General features: G+C 39.2%; 1 protein-coding gene across 1 annotated transcript in view; it reads left to right on the top strand.

The window, feature by feature from the left end:
* SYNE2 (spectrin repeat containing nuclear envelope protein 2) overlaps positions 1-26,938 on the top strand; it is a 3,814,665-nt gene that overhangs the window by 2,141,124 nt on the left and 1,646,603 nt on the right. Inside the window, exon 66 of the mRNA XM_044073561.1 lies at positions 5,267-5,371. Within this exon, the coding sequence (XP_043929496.1) occupies positions 5,267-5,371 (105 nt within the window). The remainder of the gene's footprint in view (positions 1-5,266; positions 5,372-26,938) is intronic.

Raw genomic sequence — 26,938 nt, 5'->3', positions numbered from 1 at the left:
GCATAGACAGTGTATTGGGTACTGTACTTTACTGCAGTTTTGTGTTCAGAAGTCTTTTTTTTAGCTCAGTTGAAGAACAGAAGGGTGCAACTTTGTGAGACTGCCACAGGGCACTAGAACCAACTACACCTCTGCTCTTACCTATTGTGTGTGTAGTATGGATGAACAACTGCTGTAGGGGTAGCCACTTGGCAGTGTTTACATTGTCTCTAGATGATGGTTAATGTTGAGGTGACACCACAACCCCATGTGCAAAAATGAAAAAAGGTGGTTGTGGATGGATGGATGGATGGATGGATGGATGGATGGATGGATGGATGGATGGATGGATTGATTATCTACTGCAGTCACATCTGCCAGAAGAATGCCTAAGAAGCAACCAATGAGGAACAACAAAGCCTTTTAATGTCTTTCTTAAAGGCAAATGTTTGGATTCTAACCTTTCTTGTTTGTTTTTGGTAATGTTTTCCTCTTAAAAGTATGTGTTTTCTTTGGATTCACTGATTTCAAGTTCATAAATATCAAACCAAAAAATGGCAAGTTTGACTGACAATTGCTACTTTGTTTTTCGTTGTGATTTTTATTTTATTTATTTAGTATGTGTGTGTATTTGTGTGTGTCTGTGTGTCTATGTGTGTGTGTGTGTGTGTGTGTGTGTGTGTGTGTGTGTGTGTGTGTGTGTGTGTGTGTGTGTGTGTGTGTGTGTCTCTCTCTCTCTTGTGGGCCTCCAGTGCTTCTGATTTTGATTTTGTATTATGCATTTGAGGTGATTTATTATTTATCTATCTATTGCTGTTTTTCCTGTTAAATTTTAATAGCGAGCATTCAATGTTTTTGCATTTGATTTTGTGACAGGTGTTTGGATGCTCATAATGTTTATCAGGGGATATTTGTATTTTAATTAGTTGATACATTGTAGTATATGATGCTATGTTGTTTGATGGTATTTTGTCTTGGTCTGATTAAGTGGTTTATCCACGAAAGCGCTAACTCTATTACGTTTATGTTAATTAAAGGAATCTCTGCCTTTTATACTTGTTTTTATTATTTATCTTTTACTTTTTGAACTGCGGGTGCAATTTGAGGTTATTCTTTCCATTCCTGTGTCATTCGCCCTTTCTCAGCATTTGTGAAGTTAGTGCATTTACGTAGGCAAGGTATGGGGGTGCTTTTCTATAAAAACTATTTTTTCAGTACTCCTGTATGCCTGCTTGTGGTTGAATTTAGTAGTCAGTGTTCTGTTTTTGTTACTCTGACATGGAGCCTGCTATTATGCTTAACCAAACGTTTCAGCTGTCCTGTTTTATCATCGCCTTTAAAATAACGATGAGAGACTTTCTTCATTGTTTAGATCCCCTGCTACAAATCTGGCTTTATGCTAACAGCCAAAATATACCTTGGAAACTGATCACATTTTTTTTTAATTTGGGTAAGTTGAGCAAAGTAGCCTGAAACATACCAGTTACTAGTGAGGAATCAGCTGCAGTGCTTCTTGTTAGGAGCTGCTGACATGCCGTTGGCAGGTTATTTCAGGGGTGATCGTTCAAGTCAGGTGCTGCTAATATACCTTTACCAGGTTATGTTGGGGTCGCTCTTCAGGTCATGTGCTGCTGACATGCCATTAGTAGGTAATATTTGCCATTTGGCTTACTGTTCAAGTCATGTTACCAGCATGCTTTCACCTGGTTATGTTAGGGTTCACCATTGAAGTCATGCGCAGCTGAGATGCCTTTACCAGGTTATGCTGGGCCTTAGACTGGCATGCCATCACCAGATTATGTTGGGGCTCACTGTTTAAGTAATGCTCTACTGATATGTCACCACCAGATTATGTTATGGTCCTTACTACTGCTGACCCACCTTTAGCAAGTTAAGTTGGGGTTCACTTTCAAGTCATGCTGCTACAGATATACCTTTACCAGGTTATGTTGGTGCTCACTGTTTGAGTCTTGTGATGTTGACATAACTTTACCAGGTTATGTTGTGGTTCACTGTTCAAGTGATGTGATGCTGACCTACCTTTACCAGGTTATGTTGGGGTTCACTATTCAAATCGTGCTGCTGACATACCTTTACCAGGTTATGTTGAGGCTCACTGTTCGAGTCATGTGCTGCTGAAGTACCTTTACCATGTTATGTTGGGACTAACTGCTCAAGTCTTGTGATGTTAACATAACTTTACCAGGTTATGTAGGGGCCTCACTGTGAGTCATGTGATGCTGACATACCTTTAGCAGGTTATGTTGTGGCTCACTGTTTGAGTCATGTGCTACTGATGTGCCTTTACCAGGTTATGTTGGGGTTCATTGTTCAAGTCATGTGATGCCAACATACCTTTACTAAGTTATGTTGGGGTTCACTGGGAAGTTGCAGTATAGCAGACTTGCTTGACTTGGTTACTATAACAGTAGATGTTCAGTATCCTGTCTCAGTAATAGCACCTAACCTCCATTTATCTTTTTTTTATTTCTGGACTGCTTTTAAGTTTATGTTTATGAAGAAGTTTTGTGTGAATAATTGAACTATGTTTGAAATGACTAACTGTCTGTAGTCTCCCAGTAATGAGAGAAGAGTGGAGAACCTTTACTGTTGTCGTGCATCTCCAGACATTGAAGTTACTTTGAAAGCTGCTGAGTGAATTCATCCTTTCTGAATCTTCAGTGGAGGTTGTCTAGTCTCCGGCTATGCTAAATGCTTATGCAGGAGTACAAACAAACCTATATTTTATTACAGGTTGTATTAAATATATGAATATTTATCCAGTCTCTCTTTGGACATTTTTACAGGAATGTTAAAGGTGTATTTGAGGTTTAGTAGTGGGTTAGGCTATGAAAACTGTAAACTTTAGCTTCCTACTTGATGCTGTATTCACGTCACCTCCTATTGAGCAGAGGCTGTAATTGCAGGCAGCACTACAAAAGCAGGCACTCATCATCATTATCAATTCCTTTTTTCCCCATTTTCTACATGGGGTCGGGGTGTTTTGTCAACTGTAGCCATCTTTCTATTCAATGCTACTCTCCTACCTTCTTTGACACTCATGCCTGACTGTCGTAGGTCTTCTCTAATACTAGCTGTCCATCTGTTTGATGGATGCCCTCTGTTCCTATTGCCTTCTTCATGTCTGTCCCAAATCTTCTTCACCAGATTGTCTTTTTCTTTTCTGCATTGTGACCAAACCACCATATTCTGTTCAGTTTGACCTTTTCTGCAATTGGCTTCTGCTCTTCTGTCCTCATTTCTTTGTCTGTCCCATGGTGTGCATCCTACTACCCATCTCAGGCACTTCATCTCCATCACCTCTACCTTTCTTAACTGCTCTGCCTTTACTGCCCAGGTTTCTGTATCATACAGCAGTACTGGCTGCACCGGTGTTTTGTACACCTTACATTTCAGTTTCTTTGGCATTCTTCTGTCATAGACTCCACCTGATACTCTGTCAGTTGGCTACAGCCCCTCTGATTCTAGCTTTGACCTCCTCATTCAGACTTCCCTTCTCCTCAGCCACCCCTCCCAGATAATTGAAGCTGTTTACCTGTTCCAATATTTCCCTTCTATCTCATTTCCCAGCTTCTTCTGATTCCCCAATTTGTTACCATTACAGCTGTCTTATCTGTACTTAGTTTCATCTCATGTGCCTTCAGCTTTGCATTCCCTTTCCTATGCTAAAGTTCTCGCTCAGAGTCTACCTTTAATGCCAATGCCACGCTTGTCTGCAACTAGCAACTGTGATGATCTGTCCCCTCTGACCTGTTAACTAATGTAGTCCATCACCATTATGAACAGCAGTGGTATCAGGTCTGAACCCTGGTGCACACCCACAGGAAACTAATTCGACCAATGTTCCTAGGACTTCAGGCCATCGCAGCACTGCCCAAATCAGTTTTCTTTGGACCTTGTCATATGATTTCTCCAAGTCTAGGAATACTGAATGGGACTCTTTCTCATCTCTGTCTTTTTCTCAACTGTTTGTCTCACTGCAAACATTGGGTCATTTTGGCTGCATCCTGATATTAATCTGAATTGCTCATCTCCCATGTTACTTTCAGCAACTCAGTAATTCTCTTTATCAGTCACCATCTCCAGAACGTATGCAGTGTGACAAGAGTTTGATACCTCTATTCTGCCAACACTTGCGAATGTCCCCATTGTTCTTAAACAATGATAGTGGTATGTTTATTTTCCAGTAATCTGGGATGCGCCTTTCTCTCTGCATTGCTATGAGTATCTTCAGGAGCCATTTCTCCCATATCTCACCCAACATCTTTATCATATCTGCTGTGACCTCGTCTGAGCCTTCTGCTTTGCCTGCCTTCATTTTCGTTAACGCTTTTCTTCTTCTTCTGTGTTGGGCTCCTTTTCTTCTGTCATCATAGGCTGTGTCCAGGGCAGTACAGGCACTCATCATTACTAAAAATATATGTAGCTTCTTCTACTGCTTAGATATTACAGTTAGCTCTGAGAAGTAAGACAGTATCATTATTAAAATAGCTATGGCTGGAAGGATGTCAGTCAGGCTAAAATTAAAGAACCGGCATTGCTCATAGGTGAAGACTGAGGCGAGGTAATCGACACTTGATATCTGCTGTTATGGTGCTTGCTTCACACAGCTGGATTTTGAATGGCTGATGAATATCATGGCTATGCATATTTTATTTGTCTTGAGCTGGGGCTGTCTGCTTTAGTTTTTAATAGTGTGCCAACATTGCCATTGTATCTATGAGATCTTGGATTTATGCCCAACCTCCAGCCTAATCTCAAAAGAGAGTTATCAGCAGAGAAATCAAAGCAGTTAGCGATCTAAGACTATAATGTTACAGAAATTCTGTGAAGACACCTTTGTATCCTAGATAATCTCATTGTCCCCTTGTATACTGTATAGAACCATACAATTAATTGCTTTTTAAACAAATCTGGTGGGAAAGAAGGAACATATTTACTGTTAGTATGTGCACTGATGACAGCATGCACCTTTGGTATGGGTGACTTCTAATAGACTGATGCAGAAAAATAACCGCATGGATCTAGGTACTGATGGAGAAATAGTTCCATGGGTATGACATAGAAAAACAGGTTCCTATGAAGGCAAAATTTATGAATACGTCTGTTTATTTTAATTAACTCTTAAATCATAAATTGCTATTGTGACAAAAAGTATGCTATTTAACAAGACATACTATGAAATTATTAGAAACAGAATGAATTTCTTGTTGACACAGAACTACAGCATTTTGCATTAAATCTGTTACAACTAATGCTGTTACAGATTCTGAAAGGCTCAGAAGGTATTCCTCAAGAAGGTTTAATCTCATTGACCGATATAGATGACGACAGTAGCTCTTCAGGAACCCTGACCGACATAATTTATCAGGTAACCTTTTATTTTTACCTGATCCGGCTACCTTCTTCCAGCTGCTTATTGTTCTGCAGCTTACAGCATCTTGCACTGTCTAGCTGACAGACGTGTCATCTACACTTTACTTAAACAGTTATTATGTATCACATCTTGCACTGTCTGGCTGACTGATGTGTCATCTACACTTTACTTAAACAGTTATTATGTATTACATCTTGCACTGTCTGGCTGACTGATGTGTCATCTACACTTTACTTAAACAGTTATTATGTATTACATCTTGCACTGTCTGGCTGACTGATGTGTCATCTACACTTTGCTTAAACAGTTACTATGTATTACATCTTGTAGTGTCTGGCTGACAGACATATCATCTACGCTTTGCTTAACAGTTACTATGTATTTACTACAAATGTGTGCTGCATAAAGAGAAAACTCTCAGCTATTCTCTGGCTTAGATAATGACAAGGGGTTGATCGTTCAAACAGTTAATGACCTGGGGAGTCCAGCAAATCTGCTTGTTTTCCTTGACAATAAAAGTGACTTCAGATATTGTAAAGAAACTTTCATATTTATCGCTCCTAATTATGGTACCTAGTTCTCTTACTTTGAATATAATTAAACAAGTAACACTTCTGGTAAGTTATTGTAAATTTTTGAGAGAAATTGCAGATGGAAGGAATTATGATCATATATTTAGAAAAAAGGAGACCTGTACCAGTCATTTTAACTCCTGTAACTGTTATGAAGAAAATATTTTTTCTGGATAAACAGTTTTGATATATGTTCAGCAGTGATGTTTTATGTGTATGCAGACAGGTTGATTTTGAGTCACTAGCATACCTCATCCTGGGTCTTTGAGAGACCCAAATTCAGCACCATCCTGTGATGTGAAAGTTGTTTGTCTGCTGAAAGCATCAGCTTCCCTTACAATAGTAGGCTTGCTGTCAGGTGAAGCCTGAATCTTTCTTCAAGATGCTTTATGCTTCTGTTGTTTGCAGTTATTTATGCTGTATCAGATGTTCTTCAGTGGGGTATTAATGTACAGGTAAAGCCTGGTAAAAAAAAAGCCAAGTCCACCACTTCACAGCAACATATTATGGTGCCATGAAGAAGGAAATGGAAAAAAAAAGCAAACTAACACAATTTAGGTTTAGTGTGCATAAAAAAGGTTAAATTAAAAAAAAACTTACCTATCAAAAGTAACAGCAGTTGCAGTTACAAGGACTTTCCGTTTTACTTAAACCTAACAAAGGTTTAAAAAAACTGCTTTTAGGGAGGAAAAAAATAAACAAAAAATTAATTGAGTGAGAGAGAGAGAGTGAATGCACAAGAGATGGAGAGTGCATACCTCTCGACTTCTTTCCTCAAGAATTCAGGTCCGAAACCAAAGAGGCTTTTCATCAACATGCATTATCTGAACAATAAGAAGTATGAACCTATGATGTCTAGTTGTATTTAACTAACTGAAATTCTCAGCTTTTTGGAAGAAAATACAGGAGGCAAACAAGTGACATTCTGCAAAATCAAGGACAGTTGGGTGCAGTGCTTTGGACTCTGATTTTTTTTTTTTCATTTCATCACAGTGACAGGTGAGGTGTACTTAGTCAATAAAGTGGTTTAACTGCAAGGCACATCTGTGTGTATATATATATATATATATATATATCTGTGTTGTGTTTCTGTATATATGTGTACGAGTCTGTCTGTGTTTGCCACTGCATGTGTATCTGTGTGACTGTGTGTCTTGACATTAAGTACTTGTATAACTTATATTTTGGATGTAAAACACCTCCTCCAACAACAATTGAATACTTACAGCAACTTTAAACATTAGGCAGAGGAACTTTTTACATCAAAAAGAGAAACAATGTATATATTAATAGGAAAGCAAATAAGAAATGATTTAACAGATGGCTCATTGTTAAGTGCAGTAGGGTGGGTGTTATTGGGAACTCATGCCATTCCATGGGTGACATTGGGCCTAACAGCACCCCTGGGTGAGGCTGGTAAGTTCAGATCCAAAGGGGCCAAAACATTTATTTAAAGAAAATGTGTGTGTGTGTGTGTGTGTTTGTGTTTGTGTTTGTGTGTGTGTGTGTGTGTGTGTGTGTGTGGGGGGGGGTTATCTACCAGTGTTCCAAGGTCTGTCACAACATTTTCATTTTGGAATGGGTTGTTATCTGTACTAGAGTCTGGGTTGAGGGATTGTTTACTAAATGTAACAATATTGCCCTTTTTAGCATTCAGTTTTAGTCCATTTTCTATGCACTAACTATTAACATGTGTAAGTTTAAGGTGCAGTCTCTATGCCGTCTCTACATCATAAAAGGGGATTTAAGAGTGACACCCAATTTACAGTCACCTGCAAACTTGGTTAACTAGAGATCTTGTCTTTTCATCTAAAGATCAGAGAGGTATATGCTAAATAGTAGAGGTCCTAGTATGGACACTAGAGAGACTCCATTGTTTACCTTTATGCTGTCTGAAGATGTGCCTGCCACAATCACTGTGTGGATTCTGTCTCAGTTTACTGTCCAGCTAACTACACAGTGTTTAATTTGGGGCATATTTAACTTGTTAATTATGTTAGCATGTGGTATGGTATCAAATGCTTTTGGCATGGTTAAGACATGCTATATGGACAACATGACTGCTGTACATGATTGTTACTCTCTCAAAGAGATTTATCAGATTAATTGGACAGGATTTACCCTTAACAAAGCCAAACTGCTGGGGGTCAAGTTTAGCTATTTAAATCAGTTATAAAGAGTTATACATGGTGTCTAGTGCCCCCATCTCACACTTTTTTTGTGCAAAATCTGTTCCATTAATTTCAAGTGCCTTTAAGATGCAATATATAAAGAGTTATCTCTTGTGTATGGTGTCCCTCATTACCTTCCCCAGTGTTGCTGGATTTGTTCATTAGTCTGATGGAGTGTGGAAATATGACAGCACCAACCTCAACACAAACACGTTCATGCATACACATAAGCACACACACAACTTTCTCATGGACACACCCATTCACCCTTACACACACACACACACACACACACACACACACACACACACACACACACACACACACCTTACACCACTCATACATCTATGTACACTTACACATGCACACTGTTGAACTCACAAACAAATACACACACACACACTCACACACACACACACACACACACACACACACACACACACACACACACACACACACACACACACACACACACACACACACACACACACACCTCAGCACTACCTGTCACTTACCTTTAACAAAACTGGGTGAATATGTGCTTTGGCCTTGTTCATTAACATGGGAAGATGGTGTAACTTAAAAGGACAAGTGATTTTCTGAATTTGCAGGTTGCATAAATGCCATACTGCGGGCATCTTTGGTGGGGAGCACATGGCTAATTAGTATAAGATACTTCTCTGGAATGTCTCATTAACATTTTGTAGTAGGCCACAGAGTCAGCTCACTGTAGTACTGCACCATTTTGTGGTACAGCACTGTGATAGGGCTGTCTCTGAATCAGAAATGGTTACTGAGAGGTGTACACCTGGCATACACCTCAAGGTAGTCTTTCTGAATTTGGTTTATGGTCTAATTATAACACAGTTCTTCATTACATGAGTAGTTTTAAGAGCTTTACATATTGTTTCATTTGTTTTAAATCTAGTAATTTATGCTTGAAAAAGAAAGGATTATTTGTAAGGAATCACTTTTCTGCCAATATTTATGGTTGTTTAGTGGACTGCACAGTGTCATTTAGTACGACGAGTGGTAACACATAGGGCTTCAAAAATTCTAAGACACAGAGAGCATGGTTTTACAAGGGACTAGAATAGCTTAGTGTATAATGACATGGAATGAAGAACCCGTGCAAATGACCACACCAAAAATAGTGCATTGATTCAGAAATGTGTAAAACAGATGTGTTATGCACAACCAGATGTTCTTCGTGTTTCACTGTTGCAGTCATCACATTTGGGTTATCCCTGCCAGGGTAGCCCTCAGTCAGCCCAAATACCAGAGGCTTAGTATTTCTACGTTGGATGCTGTTGCTGCAGGACTGACATCAGTTCGTCTGTAGTATAAAGTAAGGCAGCCGATGACATTACATTTGTCTTTCTTGCCGAGAAGCCTGAAGCAGGAGCAGTTTGCATGAGTGCCGGTCCACCACTACCTGTGTTTTTCATTTTCCAAATTGAAGTTGAATTCTTCTAAAGCTAAGTACCCCACTGGAGATCCTTTTTTCTTGCTCTAACCGATGTCAGAAAAAGTTAACAATTGTCTCGCCTCTGGAAAGCAAATACCACACCGAGACTTTCACTCTTACTGCATCACTTGCTTAGGCCCAGACCATGATGTCCCCTGCTGTCGCTTTTGTGTTTTGCTCAACGCCAGAACTATACATCATCGGGCCCTTATAGTAGCTAGATATTTTTGCTCTCAGTCCTCGATTTTCAATATGGCTTCATTAAGCCATCCGACAGCAGATCTTCTGAAAAAACATAAGGATAAAGACAGAGACAGACCGCAAAGGTCCAAATCTGCCAACGACACTTTCGTTAAGCTAGCCATCAGTTCTCCGGTCCTCAGTGAGGTGCTTTAGTAGCCCCTGATGCCTGCTTCTGTGGAGTCCGGTATGCCTCAAAACTCTTCATCAATTAAGGATCCTGCAGTTGTCTCTACCTTGGATGGGTCCGGAGCCACTGAGCAGGCACCGGACTCTGAGGAAGTACTTCGCACTACCGATTCTCAACACATACCGATGACTTCTCTTGCATCTACTGTTCTTTTGAAAACTACAGAGTTTCTAAGGCCCAGGGTATGAACCACACCCAAGAAACTGATGACTCCATCTCAGGCACCTGCTTCCTTACCTCAGTATCAAATGCTTAAAATGGCGGAAGACCTTATAATGCTTATCAGAGGAAGCCAAGCTGCCCCTTCCAAAAGAAAAAGAGATTTGTCCCCAGTAGTTTTATCTGAAAAGGAGTCCAATGACTCTGATGCCTCTGAATTTAAAGACATGCAGCCCTCTCTGCTTATGAGGATTCTGATGCAGAGGAATCATTCCTTCAGCCTCTCCACCTGAGGATTTTTCCTTTGAGGAAACCCTTCATACTTTAAGGGAGCATTTCCAATGGGAATGTCAGGACTACACTCAGTCTAAAAAGAGACTCAGGGAATTCTTAGATTTTCCACAGCACAGACCCATTCCTCCTGTCATGGATGTTGTGGGTGATGTTTTCATGGAATCTACTTTGACTCCTGACGCCCACCCTCCTGCTCCCAGGAAACCTGACAGTTATTACAGAGTCCCTGACTCTCACACATTTCTTTTCAAAATTCCTACTGCTGACCCTGAGGTTATCTCCCAAGGGCCTAAAGAAATGAAAGCAACTTCTGCCAAGAATCTCACACCCTCAGATATGGATTCCTGAGCATTAGACAGATGGGGTAAAAAAGTATACACCTCTGCTACTCTTGCTATTAGAGCACTAAATTGTCAGTTCCTTATGCTAAAATTTCAGCAGTATACCATGGAACTCCTCAAACAAAAAATATCATCTTTTCCTGCTTGTGCAGAAACTAAAGAGTTATAAGAGTTAATGCATTCTGCAAATCAAGTAACTAGGCACACCTTACACTGTGGTTTTGAAGCCCTAGAAGCATCTTGCAGGGCAGCAGTCACCAGTTCTGTCCTTAGAAGGTATGCTTGGCTTAAGGAACAGCCCTTGCTAGACCATGTCAAATCTAAACTTTTGGATGCATCCTTGCACAAAGACAACTTATTTGGCACCAAAGCAGAGGAGGTCTTAAAAAAGATGGAAGAAAAAGCTAAATCTATGCAGACAGTTAAGGATTTCCTGCAGGTCTAGCCACCCAGGTTCAGTAGGCCTGGACACAGCATCCCAGATGGCATTCCTTACACCAGAAAAGCAAACTTACCTGACAGCCTATTTCTCTCAACTAGCCACCAGACCCCAGTTATCCTCAAGGAAAATCCTGCAAGCTCTGGGGTTCATGGCTTCTTGCATTCTACTCCTTCCATATGCCAGACTGCATATGAGGAAACTTCACTGGTACCTAAAAAACCTTTGGTGTCAACACTCTCAAGACCTGGAAACTCTTATACCAATGATATCTTGCCTAAGCTCAACAAGGGACTACCTTTCTCTCAACCCCATGCCACCTAGACCCTCACCACAGGTGCATAAGACTACGCCTGGGGTGCACACCTGGATGGCAGGTGCATACAGGGCCAATAGAGCCCACATCAAATACATCTGCACATCAACCAAAAAGAGATGTTAAGTGTCCAGCACGCATTGGCAGCTTTTGGACCCCTTCTCTCCCCAGGGGCTCTACTGATCAAAACAGACAACACCACTGTGATGTGTTATATCAACAAGAAGGGAGGGACTCATTCCTATCCTCTGTGCAGGCTTGCCATGACACTTTGGCTCACAGCCTCAGCCATGCAACTACACCTGCCAGGCTCTCTAAACTCTCTGGCAGACATCTTAAGCAGAAATCTTCTGGACCCACATAAGTGGCATCTAGACTAAAGAACCTTCATCCTTATAACTCAGAAATGGTGCACCCTGAAGGTCAACCTCTTTGCTTCTCACTACAACCATCAGCTCAGCAAGTTCTGCACCAGGGAGCCTCACTGCAGGGCCTGGAAACTGGATGCTTTACCCTTCCAGTGGGTCAACCTCTCGGTCTATGCATTTCCCCCACCACCTCGCATTACCAGCGTACTGCTCAAAATAAGGGAGGAAAATCCAAGGACAATCTTGATTGCCCCAGACTGGCCATGCCAGTACTGGTACCCACTGCCGCACAGCCTGTCACCTCTGCCACCATGGTATCTCCCTCAGATCCCAACACTCCTGACCCAGAGGGAAGGAGAATTCATGCATCCCCAATTGCAGACCCTCAATTTGGTGGCCTGGCTTATTCCTTGACCACTGTACAAGCTACCAATCTCAGTAAACAGGTTCTAGATGTTATACGTGAGGCCAGACGCCCTAGCACTAGAAAGTCTTATGCTGACAAATGGAAAAGGTTCTGTACCTGGATCCAGGCTAAGGGAGCCGATATGGCACAGCCCTCCCTACCTCTCATCCTGGATTACCTAGCTGACCTGCTACACAGTGGTCTCTCCTTTTCCTCTATAAAAATGCATGCCTCTGCTATCTCTGCTCATTTCAGCACTGTGCAACCTCTTTTCTCACTCCCTCTCATCAAACAGTTCCTAAAGGGGCTAGCAACCTGAGGCCACCCAGAAGAGCACCTACCCCAGCTTGGGACCTAAATTTTGTGTTGGAAAAGCTCACTTTGCCCCCCCCCCCTTTGAACCAGCAGCTTCAGCAGAGTTAAAGCTTCTGTCATAGAGGACAGCCTTGCTTCCGGCCATCACTTCAGCAAGAAGAGTATCCAAGCTACAAGCACTAATGGTTGTAGAGCCCTTCATTATTTTCCATGCTGACAGAGTCTTCCTCAGGACTAACCCATCCTTCATGCCAAAAGCGTTGTCCAGTGTGGCTCTCAACCAGTTCATTCATTTGCTCACCTTTTTCCCTAGCCCACAAAGCAAGGGGGAAAGGATACTGCACTCTCTAGATGTGCACAGACAGCTCAGATTCTATCTAGTCAGGACTAAATCATTTAGAAAGACTGATCAGTTATTATTTAGCTTTGGTGCAGGAGAAGAGGGAAAAGCCATATCCAACAAACCATTTCCAAATGGATAGCACACTGCATCTATTTCTGCTACAAGCAACATGGGAAACCTCCCCCTAAGGGGGTCAGGATGCACTCTACCAGAGCAACCTCCACCTTGGCAGCTTTCCTCAGAGTGGTCCCCACCACGGACATCCTGTAGGCTGCAACATGGACATCTGTCCATACCTTCACCAAGCATTACCACTTGCCTATCTTCTCCAAATCCAGGGCAGACTTTGCCACTGCAGTCTTGCAGGGCATCCTAGCCAGCCCCAGTCTTCTTGACTGCCTCCACCCTTTTCTTCTGCTTTGGGAATAAACCCAAATGTAATGACTGCAACAATGTAGCACAAAGAACATAGTGTAGTTGTGTACACTTACCATAAATGTAGCTGTTCAAGTGTATTCACTGTTGCAGTCTGGGTTTCCCTCCCTCCATCCCCCTTCTCTTTCTCTCTCTCTCTCTCTCCTTACAAATAACTTTTTGGTATTTACTTTCTACTCGTGGGGTCTTCCACCATATCCTAGCTCCCAATTGGTGGCTTCTGACAGTTAGGGCAAGAAAAACTGATGTAATGGCATCAGCTGCCTTACTTTATACTACTGACGAACTGATGTCAGTCCTGAAGTGACAGCAACTGACACAGAAATACTAAGCCTCTGGTATTCGGGCCGACTGAGGGATACCCTGTCAGGGATAACCCAAATGTGATGACTGCAACAGTGAATACACTCGAACATCTACATTTATGGTAAGTGCACACAGCTGTACTTTTTATACTTGGAATCATGATGTGCATGAGAGGAGCAATGCTTTGATTGGCACCAGCTGCAGCTCAGCAGCATGTGGTCAAGGCTACCATTGGAGCCAGTGCCAGCAGTGTTGTGCACCATGGCTACTGCCCCAATGCAGGAGGTAAAACAGCATCTGGCATACTTCCAGCTGACTGACTAATAGATTGTGGACCATTTCCATTTGGATAGACACATTGAAAGGGACCTTGCTGATCAGTGTGTTTTCACAGACAGAACTAAGGGAAAATGCATGACATGCCCATTCCTGTGGAGTGTAAGGTGTATGTGTAGCTTAATTGTTATTGTCTTAGCTACAGGGACCACTCAGCCATGTACCAAGGACATGCTAGGGATGTCATCGGTATCAGCCTCACAAACCCTAACCAGGTCCTCATCATTGCTCTGCAGCTAGTGGTTTACCAGAACTATAGAGGGATAGAACCAGTGCATGCATTTTGCAGTATTGCCTTTTTTATGATGCCCTGTGAGTCATACATTGCACACACATTGCCATCAAGTATTCACCTCATCCAGAGACTAGAGGGCATGCAATACATCAACAAAAAAGGTTTTTACTCTTTTAACTGCCAGGTGGTCTGTAATGTGTCCATGTGCCACCTGCGCAGTGTACATGATTGTCGCATTTGGCACACATTTAACTTATATCAAAGGTTCCTGTAAGGAGATTTCCCACTAGGTATTGGTAGGTACACACAAAGGCTAGAAAACAGGTCTGTATACACAGAAAACTTGCAAGATGTTGTTTGTTTTGTGTTGCAGGTAATTCCAGACATGTCCTAGAGCCCAGTTCTCACAGACAAACCACACCCAGGTAGGCGGAACTGTTCTCTCTGACCATCATGTGAGACCAAAACCTCCTCAGTCTCAGTGAGATGCTTTAGTGGTGGTAGTTCTATCCGTGTGGTTGTCCCATCTGTCATAGTGTTCTATGTCTTTTCCTTTGCATGGAGTATCGTAACAATAGTCCTTCATTAAACCTGTTGCAGGCATTCATTATGACTGCAAAAGCATTCACATCCTACACCAGGTCCTGTAACATTTGTTCCCAATACTGCTTGCCTGTGGCAGCTTTGCCTAGGAGAAATATCTTAATTGTGCAGAAGGCCTACAGTCTGGGCAGTGAACTTTTCCCACTGTTGTCACTCTTAGGTAGCCATGCTGGTATATGCATACCTATAGGCAAAATATGCCAGTTAGCAGATGTGTATGGTATGATAAACATGCCCACAGCAATGGCTAAAGTCCCCCCTTATATACCAGTATATGAGCTGTGCTGAGTACTACACACAGCCTCTTCACCCTTTTTCTGTACTGCAATCATGACCAAGCCCACCCCATGTAGCTGTTTGTTAGTTATGCTTCATGCTATGAGCAGCCCCCGGTCCCATTTCTGTACTGTACCACTGGCAAGAGTCCTCCATATACCTGCTTATGAGTTCTGCTTAGTGCTACACACAGCCTCCTTCCCAGTCTTGGAACTGTACCCATGGCCATAGTTCACCTATTGTACTCATTTACAGTGTGCTTAGTGCTGTGCACAACCCTTTCCTCCCATTTCTGTATTGTACCCAATGCCAGAGTTACCCTCTTATGTACTAGTTCATCAGGTGCAGTTACTGCTATGCACTGCCTCCTCCACACATTTCTGTACTGTATTCATGCCCACAGCTCCCCATGTACCTGTTTATGAACTATACTTTGTGCTATAAACAGCCTCCTCTTCCTGTAATTTCTCTACTATGCCCTTAGCCACCACCCACCATGTGCCTGTTTATGAATTGTGCTTAGCGCCTCCCTTTCCTTTACTGTATCCTTTGCCACAGTGCCCCCCCATGCACCCGATTATGAGTTGTGCTTAGCGCTACCCACAGCCCCCCTCATGTACGCATGGCCACAACCCTCCCTATGTACTTGTTAACAAGCTACATTTCACACTAAGCAGAGCATCCCCCCATTTCTTACCTGTAACTATGGCCATAGCTCCCTGTGTACCTGTTTATGATCTGTGCTAAGTGCTATACACTGCCTCACTTACCCATTTTTGTGCTGCACCCATGACAGCAGCCCCCCCCCCACATTAACCTGTGTAAGAACTGTGCTTAGTACTGTGCACAGCCTCCCCTATTTCTATACTATATTCATGGCTACAGCTCCCCCCTGTACCTGTGTATGAGCTGTGCTTAGTGCACATATGACTCCTCCATTTCTGTACTGTACTACACTGTACCCAAGAGTATAATCCCCCATGTATTGATTTATTAGCTGTAGTTAGTGCAACACACAGGCCCCTCCCCCTTAGTTGCATACTTTAGCTATACCTCAATATGAAGCCCTGGACCTCAAATCTCCTTGTGTGCACTGCACAATTTTTTCATTCTACATAGTTGTCCCCACCATAAAAACACAAGTAAAGGGTTTGTTGCCATGTTCTCCCATTTATGTGCACCTGACACCTACTTCCATGAGACCAATATCTGCCACAGGACTTTTTTTTTTTTTTTTTTTGCTGAACTACTTTAGCAGACAGGACTCCTTCCTTAACTCTGTGGAGTTGCAGTCAGTACCCTTTCTTGTACCATTAACCCTTTGATGTTTATCAGATATGCCCTTTAATGTACTATTAACCCTCTAGTATTTAGCAGGTGTGCCCTTTAATGTACCATTAACCCTTTGGTATTTAGCAGGTGTACCCTTTAGTGTACCATTAACCCTCTGGTATTTAGCAGGTGTGCCCTTTAATGTATCATTAACCCTCTGGTATTTAGCAGGTGTGCCCTTTAATGTACCATTAACCCTCTGGTATTTAGCAGATGTGCCCTTTAATGTACCATTAACCCTCTGGTAATTAGCAGGTGAGCTGTAGTAGAGGTGGATTTTCTGAAACACTGACAGGATGCAAATGTACCATTAAGTAAGTAATCAGCCAGTCACATTTATGTCTTGGAAGGAAGTAGAACAGTCACTGCCTGGCTATCTTTAAGTTTTTGTTTGTCAATATCCAGTTCAGAAAAGACATGTTTTAGCACAGAATGCATCAGATGATTAATTCCATACAAGGAAAGGGTGGTATTTGCCAGGCATAACTCTTAAATCCCAGCCACCAGTTTAGTTGATTCTTGTCCTGTCAATTTAGACTAGGTAATTACACCTTGTCCAGGAGAAGTATCCTGTGGTCTTTTTTAAACAGCATGCTTGGTTACATTATTTGCCTTCCATTCAGTACAATGGTAGTATATACTAACTGCTCTCAAATGTTGGGAGTCTTGACAACTAAGCATTTGATTCATTTTGAATATTTAGTCATGCTGACTCACATGAAAACTGTTAAGGCTGACTGCAAGAAGCTAGCAAAGGAGGTTATAGCCACTTCAACAAAAATGTCTGACACACCCAATGAAGCATACCTGCGCGTACCGAAATAGTCTTAAAATCAAGCTAGACCAGCTTTCTCTTCTATCACTGCTTGCGAGGGTGCCATTTAATGCTAAAAGAAAACAAGTCCACATCACCTTTCATTTAAAGAGAAAGAAATTATTTCCGAATTTCAAAGTCTCCCTTTACAGTTTCTTATATTTTGCTATGAAAATACATTTTCTCAGTCAGAAGGCTCTACACAAAGGATACCACGTTTAGTAAAACGGTTAATATTATTGGTGATACAAATATATAGTGTGAGATCTCTCTGAAGAGAAGATTTGTCAGAACCACTTTGAGTCCCAAGATTCATGAGAAGAGTACACCCTGTGTTTAGGAATTTCCATGATTTATTGGAAAAATGTGGAAACATCCTAATACTTTCCCAGCAGCACATAGGTCCCCTGACCTTTTACACAAGTGTAGTAAAAGACAGCACTTTTTATTATAACTTAAAATCAGATCCAGTAACTTTGACTGCATTCATTACATCTGAAGAATGTTAAGACATCTGAAGCCTCTCAGAATTTGTTACCTTTTACTCCAGACGGTAGATTATTAAATAAATATGGGAAAATAAGTTTAGCATCTAGTACTTCAACAGTAAGTTCTGAGAGTTATCAACTTTATGTATTGTTCTGCATGAATATTCTGAAAAGATGTTAGACATTATCTGTGTGCCTAATTCAGATCTGAAGATGAATGCTAAATTTTGCAGTACTAAACACTGTATCCTTAGGAAACCTAAGAAAGGGTATCTACTATATGTGAGGTTTGTATTTAAGGAAATAGCTCAGGCTTTATCATCAAGGATGGTTGAGATTTTCATTTTAGTTAGTGTGCACAAGTCATTATTGTTCATTTGAAGCCACTTTAACCAGAAGATTAGGAAAGAAATTATGTAGTGTCAGGGATGATCAGGTAGCATGCTCACCTTTGATGCTAGGTGATCAGAAGGCTTTGGGTTCTATTGCCACCCCCAGGCGCTAGGATTCATTTTCCATTACTGATGCATGGAGGGGGCACTGCCCTTCAGCTGAGACATTAATTAGCAACCTGTTTCCATGAGTTGATTGTAGTTCTGCAGGATATAAAAGATCCCAATGCAGTTATCAAATGAGTAGGGGTTTTATTTATAAATCTTAATACAATACAATTTTTTACATTATTTACACTTTCATGCTCATATTCACACATTTAGTTTCACATTAATAATTTACACATTTCATATTGTCAGAATCACAGTCATCACATGAACAATATTCCTTATTATTTCATTTACCTTTTTACCCTTCCCTCTATCTCCCACCCTTTTTTCCTTAACCATTACATTATGTCAGCTAACATGGTTTTATCTTTTCTTTTTATTATGCAATAATCAATCACATGGTCTTTTCCAGAATACCCATATTGTTGCAAACAGTATTTTGTTCCATTTGTCAATTTCACATTTTCTATAGTTCTCATACTTTCCGTACAATATCTTATCCATATTTATAATTCTGAATCTTTCACATTTTTTCTCATTGTTATGCTTTCTCCAAAATATTTCATGTTTTACACTCCAAAAACAATGTTGCTGTTGTCTAGTTCTCATTACATTTGTTACAGTTTTATTTCCTTTATTACATCATATTTCATATTATTTTTACTATTAACCTTAGACTCTAAACCTCTAGTCTCTCTCTTGCTAATGCTTACCTGCTTCCCACTGTAATCTGTGCCTCTCCCATTCTAACCAACATATGATCCACCCTAAAATCCAAACGGAACACTGCTGTAATAAAATTGCCAGATTTGTTGCCTACCAGCCCTTCAACTCACACCACTGTCCATCTCTAAAAAACTTAAACTGGTTTGAGCTACCTCACAATCTCCTGCTCTCTCAACTAGCTCTTACACATTTCATACTAAATAAACTTACCTCCTGCCCATCCATCGCATCCATCATCACATATTATATCCTCAACCGCTCTCTCCAGAGCTCTGATCAACTTTTTTTGAATATCTATAAACCTAAAAGATCCAAAGGCCACAGTATATACAGCTACACAGTGGCCTTGGCCGTGTACAAAATCCCCTTAGACACCAGGTTCATACCAAATAATCACAATAAAAAAAAAAAACCTACTAAAAGAAAGGCGGCTCAACATCTGCCTTAACTCTGCCTGGCATCACTATAATCCACTTCACAACCCTGCCTAGTTTGCCAGTAACCACTTTTTCCTTTTTTCTTCTTCTTTAACTTGCACATTTACTAACCCCTCCTCTATTTTCCTCACTACTGCTGTCTATACTGTCCTGCTGGCTTTTGTTTTTATAAATAGTATACCAAATCCATCTGCCTCTTCTACATTATCCTTTCCGTATCTCTAACTGTAAGCAGAATTATGTAAGTAAACTTGTCTGTTATCTTGAGTGACTCGTGTTGTGTCTTATTACCTAGCTAACTGATGTTGACATTTAGTTGTATTTGTTAACTTCTGTTTTTGTGCACTCGTACTAATTTTTATGTTTGGAGCTTTTCTTCTGGGGCCTCTGCTAAAAAAAAGGGCTTCTGCCCAGTTGGATTTTTTCTGGTTAACAAATATCAACTAACTAAGTAAATAAATAAATAAATAAACATGGCAACCTATCCAGCAAAATTTTCCACAGAATGTCCACCACTTCATAAAACATCTCTGATGACTTACTTCTATTTTTACTGCATTTCTTACCTCTTCCTTTAATTCTTTCTATGGATACACTAATTTCTATTCATGTGTATATTATACCAATCCTTTCTATTGCTATCAATTTCATTAAATTGTAACCTCCATAACATAATTTTATTTTCATATTCTTTCCCTTCTGTCTATTCCTGCTTACTTCTTTTTTTTCATTCCTTCATTTTTCCATGCTTTTTCATATTTATTTCAGTTTTATTTTTATTTGCCCTTTGTTGGTTAGGTTAGTCCCACTAGCTAGTAGCCTCTTTGTATGAGAGACCCGAGATGGTATTTATACTGTATTTGACATGTAACATTTTCCTGTAATTTTTGTTTCTCTGTTTTTAATTCCTTATTACCTAAAACAGAAGTATAGATACTAATTGTACAACATTTTTAAATCTAAACCGTCTTCTTCTTTTTTTATTATATATCACCCATCTTTAACTGGATTTAATATTGCTCCTCAAATAAAATTGAAAACTACCTCTACATTTTTTCTCCATCTTAGTTGGAAAATGTACACCTCTCCCCCAAAATATGTTAGTTTTCAGAAGACATAAGTATTTAACATATATACTAATTTCTTAAATGATTAATAAAAACTTTTCCACCAAACCAATAACACTTTGTTTCCATTATTTTTCTCCAGAGCTATTATACTGTCATACTCTCTAATTTTCACTCTCAATACACTTATTTCTTTTGTGGTATAATATATGACTTTACATTTCTTAATTTTTCAAAGTCCTGTCTCTTCAATTTATTTAACTGTAATTCAGAGTTTTAACAATTTGTCAGTACTTACACAGTCATCCTTATCCAAACCTTGTTTTTAGCGACAGTAACCTAATCATCTGCATATAATAAACACATAGATATCACAATTCATTTTTCCATCGTCTATCTTCCTTCTGTCATGCTACAAGGGCACATTTGTAACCAACATTGCAAAAAGACACATGCTCAAAGGACATCTTTGTTTAACTTACCTATTTTTACTTATTTTTCTTTCCATCCATTTTCCTTAACTTTCACACATGATTTTTCATATTATATTCTTGTTACAGTCACTACTTTTTCCCCTTTCCCGTATGGCTCCAGTATCTTCCACGTTGCCTTTTTTTCACCCTATCAGATGACTTCTGTTACATCATGTTAATATACTTATTACTATTGCTTTCATTCAAAGTGTTATTTGCCACGTCTTTTGCCATTACTAACATTTGTTTTACCTCTCTTCCTTTTATACAACCCCCCTCCCCCATACTTTTATCCAATGATTTCTGCATCCTTTTGTAGTTATATAGATATAATCTATATTTCCTCCATTTTTATAGCTTTTCTTTTATTTTTCCATCTAGGTTCATAGGTATGTACTAGGCTTGCTTATCTTGCAGGCTATTGTAAACCTAGCCAGTTTCTCTTTTATGCTCAAATTAACCTATCCCATTTGGTTAGGGATTGACTTTACCCATCCCATGGTTGCTAATCATATGTTACCCCTAATGAGTACAACTGTGATCATACCATAGATAATTTCAAGGGACCCATGCATGGGATAAAGCATTTAGGAGCTGCCTCAGTCCATTAGTAATATAGGGAACAGTCCTGCGGTAACATTTTCTGTTTCCCATACATAAATCCTAGTTGAACTTGAATATGGACAGGGATTAACTTTGCTTTTTGTAGATGTGGAATCTGTTCTAGAACAGCATTATCCTTTATGAGATATATCTATCCCTCCAAACGTTTCTGTCGTTGTTACAGAAGAGGTTTTATTTCTGCCATTTGACTTGTTGATGTGCAATAAATCTATCAGTATTGGGTTGCAGGATGCCTTGTATGCCAGACACAGGTCACCTCTTAGCAGTCCACAGGTTAGTGAGTATGGTGACAGGGCTTTGACTCTGTCTATTTAAGACTTGTTTAGGCCTTGTATCCTTTTAATAAGGTATCTCTCTGATCATTCTAGTTGCTGCACGTTTCTGGAAAAATACATGCCAAAGAGAGCATTATATTCAGTGACTACCCTAATGAGGACTGCATAAAGGGGGGCAAAGACATCCGTAGATTTCCTCACAAGCCCTTTGTATATAAACTGTGCATTATAGAAGGACTGTATTACAATGATGGAAACATGTTGTGAGCAGCTAGGTCACTACCCACATAAGTTGCTAAGTCATGAACCACTGGGTCAACTTTTAGGGGCATATTGTGAATCTGGTCTTTTGGCATTTAATTTTAGTCTATGATTTTTGTGCCAGTTATTTATTTGGGATAAATCTTCCTGCAGAATGGCTAGTTCATTTGTGGATTCAGTGACTGCCCCTAGCTTGCCATCATCTTCAAACTTAGTCAGTCAGGGCTCTTTAGTACTGGCTTTTACTTCAAAAAAGTAGATGGCAACAGGAACAGTCTGGGACACAAAACTCTGGAGGATTTTACCAGTGACTGATCTCTTTCTGCAGGTAACTTCTCTTATTTTGATTTCCTGCATCCTATGTTTAAGCTAGTTGGCAATTCAGCAGTTGACATATGGGTTTATTCCCAGTTTATTTAGCTTATTTATTTAGTTAGTTTATTAAATAAATGTTATTACCTTACCATATATCTCTTATCCTTGTATACCTTTCTTCGAGTACTCATTCGATATTTTAAAGAACACTCTTTTCACTTTTTTGCTTCATTTATAATAACCATAACCCCATCCTGTCCTGATTCCTCACATTCTTCCCTTATGTTTTTTCCAATTCTTCAATTTTAATTTTTATTTCTAAATGTTTGTTAACGTTTCCAAATATGCTTTCACTTTCCATTTTTCTCTGCTCTGACCAACTTCTCTTGAATATCTATAAACCTAAAAGATCCATAAGACACAGCTTATATAGCTACACTGTGGCCTTGGTTGTGAACAAAATCCCCTTAGACACCAAGTCCATACCAAATAGTCACAATTAAAAAAAAAAATACTAAAATAAAGACTCCTCATCATCTGGCTGTCTTCCTGCCTTTCCCTGCCTAGCATCATTATAATCTGCTTCACAACCCTGCCCAGTTTACCAGTAACCACTTTTTCCTTTCTTCGTCTTTGACTTGCATATTTACTTCCCCCACCCCCACCCCATTTTCCTCACTTCTGCTGTCTATACTGTCCTGCTGGCTTTTGTTTTTATAAATAGTGTACTGAATCCGTCTTCCACGTCTACATTATCCTTTCCCTATCTCTAACTATAAGCAAAATTATGAAGTAAACTTCTCTGTCTGTATGACCATTATTTATCTTCAACGACTCTTGTTGTATCTTATTACCTAGCTAACTGATGCTGACATTTAATAGTATTTGTTTACTTCTGTTTTTGTGTACTCACACTAATTTTTAAATTTGGAGCTTTTCTTCTGGGGCCTCTGCTAAAAAAAGGGTCTCTGCCCAGTTGGATTTTCCCTGGTTAACAAATATCAAATAGATAAATAAATAAACCTGGTAAGCTATCCAGCAATATTTTCCACAGAATATCCACCACTTCATAAAACATCTCTGATGAGTTACTTCTATTTTTACTGCATTTCTTACCTCTTCCTTTAATTCTTTCTATGGATACACTAATTTCTTTTCATGTGTATATTATACCAATCCTTTCTATTGCCATCAATTTCATTAAAATTTAACTTCCATAATCTAATTTTATTTTCATATTCTTTCCCTTCTGTCTATTCCTGCTTACTTCTTTTTTCATTCCTTCATTTTCCATGCTTTTTCATATTTATTTAATTTTTATTTTTGTATGTCCTTTGTTGATGAGGTTAGTCCCACTACCTAGTAGCTTCTTTGTATGAGATACCTGCTATGGTATTTATACTGTATTTCACATTAACATTTTCCTGTAATTTTTGTTTCTTTGTTTTTAATTCCTAATTACCCAAAACAGATGTTTAGATACTAATTATACAACATTTTTAAATCCAAACCTCCTCCTCCTTTTTATTATATATCACACATCTTTAACTGGATTTAATATTGCTCCTCAAATAAAATTGAAAAGTACCTCTAAATTTTGTCTCCATCTTAGTTGGAAAATGTCCACCTCTCCCCCCAGATATGTTAGTTTTCACAAGACATAAGTGTTTAACATATATACTATTTTCTTCAATGATAAATAAAAACTTTTCCACCAAACCAATTACACTTTATTTTTTTTCTATTATTTCTGTCCAGAGGCATTATGCCGTCATACTCTCTAATTTTCACTCTCAGTACACTTATTTCTTTTATGGTATAATATATGACTTTACATGTCTTAATTTTTTCAAAGTCCTGTCTCTTCTATTTAACTGTAATTCAGAGCTTTAACAATGTTTCAGTGCTTACACTGTCATCCTTATCCAAACCTTGTTTTTAGCGACAGTAACCTAATCATCCGCATATAATAAACACATAGATATCACAATTCATTTTTCCATCGTCCATCTTCCTTCTGTCACGTTACAAGGGCACATTTGTAACCAACATTGCAAAAAGACACATGCTCAAAGGACATCTTTGTTTAACTTACCTATTTTTACTTATTTTTCTTTCCATCCATTTTCCTTAACTTTCACACATGATTTTTCATATTATATTCTTGTTACAGTCACTACTTTTTCCCCTTTCCCGTATGGCTCCAGTATCTTCCACGTTGCCTTTTTTTCACCCTGTCAGATGACTTCTGTTACATCATGTTAATATACTTATTACTATTGCTTTCATTCAAAGTTTTATCTGCCACGTCTTTTGCCATTACTAACATCTGTTTTACCTCTCTTCCTTTTATACAAACCCCCTCCCCCATACTTTTATCCAATGATTTCTGCATCCTTTTGTAGTTATATGGATATAATCTATATTTCCTCCATTTTTATAGCTTTTCTTTTATTTTATAAGCTTACTGCTCTTGCAGGCTATTGTAAGCCTAGCCAGTTTCCCTTTTTATGCTCAAATTAACCTATCCCATTTGGTTAGAGATTGACTTTACCTATCCCATGGTTGCTAATCATATGTTACCCCTAATGAGAATAACTGGGAATGTACCGCATATAATTTGAATGGACTCATGCATAGGATAAAGCATTTAGGAGCTGCCTCTGTCCATTAGTAATACAGGGGACAGTCTTGAGGTAAAAGTTTATGTTTCCCATGCATAGATCCCAGTTGAAGTTATATGTGGACAGAGATTAACATTGCTTTTTGTAGGTGTGGAATCTGTTCTAGAACAGCATTACCCTTTATAAGATATACCTATCCTTCCAAACTATTCTGTCGATGTTACAGAAGAGGTTTTATTTCTGATGCTATTTGACTTGTTAATGTGCAGTAAATCCATCAGTAATGGGTTGCAGGATGCCTTGTATGCCAGACACAGGTCACCTCTTAGCCATCTGCAGGATACCGAGTATGGTGACAGGTCTTTGAGTCGGTCTATTTAGGACATGTTGTTTAAGTTTTGTATCCTTTTATTAAGGTATCTATCTGATCATTCTAGTTGTTGCTCATGTCTGGACAAATACATGCCAAAGAGAGCATTATATTCAGTGAATGGCCTAATGAGGACTGCATAAAGGGAGGACAATGACATCCCTAGGTCTTCTCACAAGCCCTTTGTTTATAAACTGTGCATTATAGAAGGACTGTCTTACAATGATAGAAACATGTTGGTGAGCAGTGAGGTCACTACCCACATAAGTTCCTAAATCATGAATCACTGGGTCAGCACTTAGGGGCATATTGTGAATGTGGTAGTTTCCCTGGAATAGATGACTTTCCAAGAGAAATGCTAATGCATTTTTCTGACATTTAATTTTAGTCTATGATTTTTATAACAATTATTTATTTGGGACAAATCTTCTTACAGAATGGCTAGTTCCTTTGGAGATTCAATGACTGCCCCTAGCTTGCCATCATCTACAAACTTAGTCAGCCAGGGTTCTTTGGTACTGGCTTTTACTTCAGAAGAGGAGATGCCAAACAGGAAAAACAGGAACAGTCCAGGACACAGAACCCTGGAGGACTCTGCCAGTGACTGATCTCTTTCTGCAGGTAACTTCTCATATTTTGATTTCCTGAATCCTGTGTTTGAGCTAGTTGGCAATTCAGCAGTTGGCATATGGGTTTATTCCCAGTTTATTTAGTTTATTTATTTAGTTAGTTTGTTAAATAAATGTAATTACCCCACCACATATCTGTTATCCTTGTATGCCTTTCTCCACCTACTCATTCGATATTTTAAAGAACACTCTTTTCACTTTTTTTTGCTTCATTTATAATATACTTGTAAATAAATAAAAATGTAGTACATGAGGTGGCTAAAAGCAAAGTAAATTTAATAAATGGTTAGCGCTTTCACATCAGTTTGCGATGCATCAGACCAAAGAACATATTGCATCACTTCCTATATATATATATATATATATAAATATATATATATATATATATATATATAAATCAATTAATTATACATTCAATTATCTACTTAAAATGTGAAGTTAACATACAAATAAAGCATAAACTGCTATAATAAAACTTTATATAAAAATACATTTTATCTAAAAAACCTAACTTCCAAATAGAACCTACTAACTACAATAGTAAAACTTATAATAAAAATAAACCATATGTTTTTTTAATGTGCACATGTATTTTATCTAAGAGACCTAGCTTTCAAGTATGGCTTAACAGAAGCTCTATCATTGAAGCCTGGTGGTCTGTCAGCTTGCAATTCTAAAATCCATTTTAACTCACGGTGTTCTGTTAAGTTTTTTTAGATCTCCTAATCTGGGACTTGGATGTACGCATTCTGTAACATTAAAAGTAAACTTGTATATTAGAAAATAAGGCTGAATGTTTAGTTAAGGCAC

Source organism: Protopterus annectens, chromosome 6.part0, assembly GCF_019279795.1.
Source record: "Protopterus annectens isolate FY-2018-M chromosome 6.part0, PAN1.0, whole genome shotgun sequence".
NCBI lineage: Eukaryota > Metazoa > Chordata > Ceratodontiformes > Protopteridae > Protopterus > Protopterus annectens.
This window is presented reverse-complemented; position numbering and strand designations above follow the sequence as displayed.